A 6,458-nucleotide genomic window follows, 5' to 3' on the forward strand; every position below is an offset into this window, starting at 1 on the left:
GCTCTGCAAGCAGCTCTCGGCGAGCGGTGGCAGCAGTGCCGTCTTCTACCTTGCAGAGAAAGCCTAGGAGACACTAAAGCTTACAGCTTTTGCTTTAATGGCTGGGGCTTGGTTGGCTGCTCCTCACACTGAGCAGAAGACACAAACCAGGCTTTATACCAAAGCACAGCTCCCCCTGACCCCTTAAGAGCAAAATAAAAAAAATTAAAAAAAAATCTAAAAGTCAAAAATAAATCTGTTTCCTCATATTGTTTAGCTGAGGATCAGTTTAACACAGGAGCTGTGAGATGGAGGAGTCCGGCGCTGCGTGTCGCCTCTCTGGAGAGGATCCAACCAGCGGCACCTCCCTGGGGCAGGGGAGTCCTTGCAACGCCGACACCAGCGCAGCCCGGACAGGCCACCGGTGCTTGCGAGGGTTCACGGGCAGCCAGCCCCGGAGCTCAGGGGACACTAGCCCGGTGGCCACTTCAGTACATGGCCTCGTTGTCTCCCACCGCAGTGAAAGGGACCCCATAGGTGCTCTTCTTGCTCCGCTTGCTCTTCTTGCTCCAGACCAGCAGCGTGCTGGCACTCTTGCTGTTCATCAGGCTCTTTCGGCTGTTCTCCTTGTTGCTCTTCAGCATCCCGCCGCCTGAGGACATTGCAGTTGCCTTCTTGTCTGCCTGTTTGGGGAGTGGAGAGGGGAGTGAAGCCAGGGCAGCAGCCTGGCTGCAAACACAGTGCCTGGCTTCAGCCCTGCACCTCCAGCCTGGGAACAGGACACCAGGGAACCTCTGCCACCCATGGAGCTGCCTGGCTTGAGGCTGAGTGAAAGAGCAAAGCTTCCACCCCTGGAAATCCTGCTTCACATTTGCTCAGCAAGCTGCAAACAAACCTGCTGTGCCAGAGAAGGCGCAGAGCCTCATTTAAGCAGACCAAAGCTCGTCTCTCCCCTCCCAGAGCTGCAGTTTTCCACTTAAGGCTTGGGAAGTGACTTACGGCTTTTGGTCCCTCCAAGCCTTGAAGGGTTATCACGCAGATCTCCACTCCCTCCTCCCCAGTGCTCTTCAGCAGCTGCACCACCTCAGCATGCTTGGACCACTTGCAGTCCTTGCCGTTCACCGAGATGATGTAATCCCCCTCCTTCAGCCCAGCTTCCTGTGGGGGAAGAAAGAAGATGCACATGTTGGAGCTCATGGATGCTGCTGCACGAGGTCTGCTCGGTGTCCACCCCACAGGTCCCACTATGCGTGGACACAGACCATGGGGATGACTGGGGTCCACCCTCCACCTACAGCTCCAGACAGCCGATGCCTTCATCATCCTAAAGAATTCACATCTGCTTTGCAGCATGCATGCAAAATGGGATGCTCTAAGGACTAAGGATCTCTTTTGCAGTTGGAGATGGTAGCCCAGGGGACACAACTGTGGTCCAGATATGGACCACATATGGTCTTGAAAATGATTTTAGTCTCCCAAAAAGGGACGTGACCCTGCTGCTAAGAAGTGTGTTGTTGCAGAGATGCCAGGCTCTGGATGGCAGGGTTAAGGCTGAGCAGTGATGAGGGAGGGGGGAGACTTTTTGGGCATCCCACCAGCAAGCTTCTGCCAGAAAACAAAGTTGCCCCTGATAAATCAGAAAGCCCACACAGTGAGTTTTCACTGAGATAATGAGTGTTTCAGACTTGCCTTCTTATTCCATCCACTTCCACATCCCAAAATGGGGGAGAAGGGAGCTGGGAGCTTGCCAAAAAGAGGCTGCTAGCCGTTGAAAACTGTGCTAACCTCCCTATTTTTTTTGTTTAGGAGACACCAAAGGAAATCTCAAATCTTTTGTAACACCCACCTGCAAGCCCTGGGCTGAGATCCAGCAGGGATGAGCCTCCACCCGATGCAGTAACCAAGTCATATAACTGAGTTTAAGACATAAAATCGCCCTGTACCCCTTGACACAACCCCTGCCACCCCATTTCCAGCATCCTCACAGGGATAGCAAAGGGCAAGGGTACTCACAGCAGCGCAGCCCCCCGGGATGACACCGGCGATGAGGACGGGGGAGTCTCCTCGCAGTGTGAACCCAAAGCCATTCTCTCCTCTCATCAGATGGACTCTCCGTGCTGGGTACCACTTGTTTTTGGCTGAGAAAACTGAGAGGGGACCCTGGGGTAAGGCAGAAACACAAAAAGCACCTTTTGGTGCAAGAACAACTCTCTGGGGATGCGCAGCCTTGCAAAACACCCACTGATGGGGAGGAGGCAGAACAAGAAAGACCGTCTTTCACTTCTCCAAGGATGAGGTATTGAACCTGCCTGGTGTTTTACCCTGCCTGCACACCCAAAACCACAGATTTATGCACAATAAAGCTAGATATGCTTAAAAAGCTCATATCAGACATTGGCTTTATGAGCAGCAGCAGTCTTGGGAGAGCTGGGAAAGACCTCGGGAGGTCTCTGGTCCAACCCTCTGCTCAGAGCTTAGGTCTGGACATCCTCCCAGTACTGCCCTGCTCCTGCAAGGCAGGAGGAGGTGGTTTTGGCACGGTCAGCAGGTTGGCAGCAGTTTAGACACTACAAACCTGGAGCAAATGAAACAGAAAGCTCTGATGGACAGAGCTGGCTCCTTAATTCCCTCCTTCAGGATATAAAACCCATCACCCGAGGAGGGATGATGGAGGTTTAGGTTTTTCACCACAGCCTGGCTCAGGAGGATGCAGCCCAGCTGGAGTGGTCCAAGAGCACAGTGCAAGGCAGTAGGATGGGTCACATATTCAGGGTCAGATCTGCCCTCGCCAGATCTTTCCTATTTTTCTGTCTTTTTCCTACTTTCCTATTCTAACAGGAGGAGGATATACCTGCCTGCCTTGAGGCTGTTCAAAAGCAGAGATGCCCAACCTATCCCTGGGGTGCTACACAGTCCTTGGAGTGCCTGGGGGACAGGGACAGCTCAGTCAGGTCCCACAGCAGCCTCGAAGCCCAGCCCTGATTCCTGGGACCCTGTAAGCTTAAGAAGAGTAGGGATAAAGGTCCAGTGGGATTTTCCTAGTGCCTCCCAGCTGGCAGGATCCTCCTCTGCTCCCCTCCAAAAGCTTTAACTAAAGGGTCCCTTTGGTCCTTCTTTGATAAAGTCCACCCAAAATGCTTGTGCCCACTCCCCCATGCACCAAAGGAGCTTTGTGACCCATTTAGGTCTTGCAGAGACAGACTTGTACCCTCCCACCCCTCCTCCTGCATGGGTCCCTGTCTGCGAGGAGGTGGCTCATCCTCCTTGGAAAGCCGTCCGTGAGCACAGCGGCTGCATCGGGAGAGGGAGAAGAGGCTAAGGGGAGGAAGGAAGCCAGGCAAGCAGAGCATGCAGGGGAGGAGATGTCTGTTCCCTCGGGGCAACCTCTATCCCATAGCCATACATACCAGCCTGTGGAAAAGGTCGGTCACCTTCACCTGGGAGAAGTTGGGGGATTTTATTTCTGGTTTCTGGTGCGTTTTGGCTAGTGGTAGGGAGAGAAAAGCACATACGGCGGGGTTAGGTAGTTGCAGCAGCTGCTGCCCCTATATCATGCTCCTCAGGAGGGGATGGTGTGACCTGTAAGACCTGGAACCTGCTCAGGCAGCTGCCAAACATGCAGCCTGGTGCCCCCACTCCCACCCGTGATGCTCCACCACTGTGCAGGGAGTTCTGGTCCACACACCACAACCTCACCATGCAGTTTGCCCACCCTATGCAACCTGCCCCAAATCTTCTCCCCAGCTGTAGCCCTAAAAAAACACTTACGGTGAATGTCTGGGGCATCTCCTGTTTCAAAGAAGTCCTCCTCGTGGTCGATTTCCGAATATTTGCTCAGCGAACGTTTGTGGGCGAAGGAGAGGACCTCCTGGAGGATATCCATCTTCCGCAGGATCTTGCACAAGCCATGGATCCTCATGGCTTCCTCGTGCTTCATGATGGCTTTTTTCAGATGAGCTTTGCCTGCAAGGGAGCAGAGAGATCGCAGCCTGAGCGGAGCAGCCCCGTTGCCGTTCCCTCTCCGCTCGCTCGGCTGCCCACGGATGACAGCAGCCTCTGCCGCTGTGTCACCCGACGTGACTCAGGGACAGCCCAGTCACGTTCGCAGCCTGCCAGGCATTCAACGTGCACTAAATGGAGTAGGTCCCAGCCGTCAGCTTGAGCCCCCGATGTAGGGCTGGGAAGGGACCTTGAAGGGTGACCTACTTCACTCCCCCGGCGCCAGCAGCAGAGCTGGCAGATGTTCCCAAAAAACGCCGGCGAAGGAGCTGCCACCACGTTGCGCCGCCCCCGAAGTCCCTCCTAACGCTTAACCTCAATCCCCTCTGCAAATTAACTTCTCTCCATCACTTTGTATCCCTGGAGGGGGTACATGAAGGACAATCGAGCCCTGTCCTCCTGGTGACAGCCTTGTAGCTTCAGGAAAATGCAACGTGTCTCCCTGTTTTCTAGGCTAAGCAAAGCCTTCCCCCTGTCCTGCAGGTCCTGCTTTCCATCCTCTTTGGCATCTCCTCTTGCTTTGCTCTTCTCAACTTGCCTTCAACGTGTTTCCATCCTCGTGAAAATGGCAGCCAAAAATGGCCAGAAGAGATGAAATCACGGTGACCCACGGGTATCAATGCAAGCATCTCCTGTGCGAGAGACTGCAACCAAGATCCAACGCTAAACTACCAAAAAAGATGTGCGTGTATATATATATATATACACACCCCCATCATGGAAACACGTGTGCCTGTAGCATTTCCAGTTTTAGGACACACGGTGGCAACATAACCCAAGGATCCGGGTTTGCTCCAGACTTAAGAGAGTCAGTGGTCTGAAGACCTTGATTTTTCCTCGTGAGAAGTGCTGTTGAGGAAATATTTTGGAGCTGATGGAATAGAGTCTCCAAAATAACTGTATCAAATGCAAACAATTGTGTTTTATCAAAGCACCCACTGCCAGCAAGGTTTTAGCTAGGTTTTAATGTCTACCAACGCCTCCTGCTATTTCTAGAGATTATCAGGAATAGAGGCTGGGGATGGAAGTTGTGCAAGCTTTTAGCTCCACTCTGCTGAAGATGGTGGAATACACCATGTCTGATATAACAGTGTTAGCAGACTAGGAGACAAGGGAAGGGGAAAAAATACCCTTTCAGGGAGGTGGTTTTAATGCTGCAAGTTTCTTCCCTTCCTGTAAACCAAAAGCAGAGCTGAAACTGGCATCTGTTCGTTTTTCCACCAGCAAATGTTAAGTGAAGCCCGTTCCGCCTATAAGAAGCGCAGTCAGAGATGGAAGTTGGGTCAATGCGCATTGGGAAACCCCATGATGGTAGCTGAGGGTGTCAGGGTGGTGTTGCCATTATACTCTGGTTTTGGGGTTCGTTTAAGGAGTCTCCTCATGCACATCTTCCACCTCCCATCCCCAGAAGTGAAATCTGGCTGAGCAGCTGGGAGGACTTTGCTGGTGCTGGCAACGTGACAAACTCATTCCTGGTGTGAAAGGAGTCTGGTCCCATGTGTGCAATGAGGGGAAAGATCACCAGGAGGCAGTTTGTGGGGGTGGCCAATGGGAGACGACACCCTAAAATCAGGGTGCTGAGCTTGCTCTCGTTGAGGAGGGGCTGCCAAAACACAACGTCAGCTGAATAAGCAACGCTCTGTTTTTCCCCTGAAGCTGAAAATCCGCATGGGAGGAAGCTCTCATCTCCCAAGTGTTTTGGTGCAGCTAAAAAAGCCACCCCCTGGCATCTGCTATGTCTTCTTGTCATCTCGCCAAGTCAGCAGCAAGCCCAAGCCAAGGAGCTTCCAGGATCTCAGTGTCCCTACAGATTTCTTCATGCTGCATTGGACAACATTCCCTGGCTCAGGACACCTCAGTGCCTAAAGTTTATCTGTCAAAATTGCTAGATGGGTTGGTGCAAGCACTGCAAGTTCGTTCTCAATGCCCTAATAGGGAGACATAATGCTTTCCTGCCTTCCCAGAGGCGTCTCTTTTCAAAGAAAACCCCAAAAAAGGTGGCTTTGCATGGAGAGACTCCCCGCAACAGCTCATCACACGCCTTTGTGGAGACCATGCATACACAGTTGGGGTTATGACAGAGCTCACTGCCAGCGCATCGAAGTTTCATCACAAGAGCTAGGGGCTCTGTCCCCATGGATGTGCGTACCCAGCTTTCTCCTCTCCTCAGGGTCCTGCAGCAGGACACTGAGCGATGGTCCCTCTGGCATGGTGACGTGGAACTGGATAAAAGCCTTCTCCTGCTCCGGTAGTTCAGCATCGGATGCCGCTGTGTGAAACAAATGGGTGGGGATGGGCTTAGAGAGAAATCAAGGCATTACTTGGCCACACAGACCCCCACAGTGGTGGGGACAAGGGGACAAGGAAGCCACATTCACGTGGCCCAAATAACTTCAGCAGCAGCTTCTCTTCACCCAAACAAGCCTGCAATGACCAAGGCATCACTGACAGGGAGAGGGATGAGTTATCACAATCAAGGC

General features: G+C 52.7%; 1 protein-coding gene across 1 annotated transcript; it reads right to left on the minus strand.

Moving 5' to 3' along the window:
• Positions 1-413: 413 nt before the first annotated feature.
• On the minus strand, positions 414-6,247 carry LOC104512278 (rhophilin-1-like; the record flags this gene model as incomplete). The annotated part of the gene is made up of 6 exons (XM_010155202.1): positions 414-662; positions 979-1,137; positions 1,993-2,139; positions 3,387-3,463; positions 3,748-3,942; positions 6,128-6,247. Coding segments are annotated over 6 exons (893 nt in total), but the record flags the coding sequence as incomplete, so codon positions are not given.
• Between the last annotated feature and the right edge of the window lie 211 nt (positions 6,248-6,458).

The sequence above is a fragment of the Eurypyga helias genome, unplaced genomic scaffold, assembly GCF_000690775.1.
Source record: "Eurypyga helias isolate BGI_N326 unplaced genomic scaffold, ASM69077v1 scaffold41360, whole genome shotgun sequence".
Taxonomy (NCBI): domain Eukaryota; kingdom Metazoa; phylum Chordata; class Aves; order Eurypygiformes; family Eurypygidae; genus Eurypyga; species Eurypyga helias.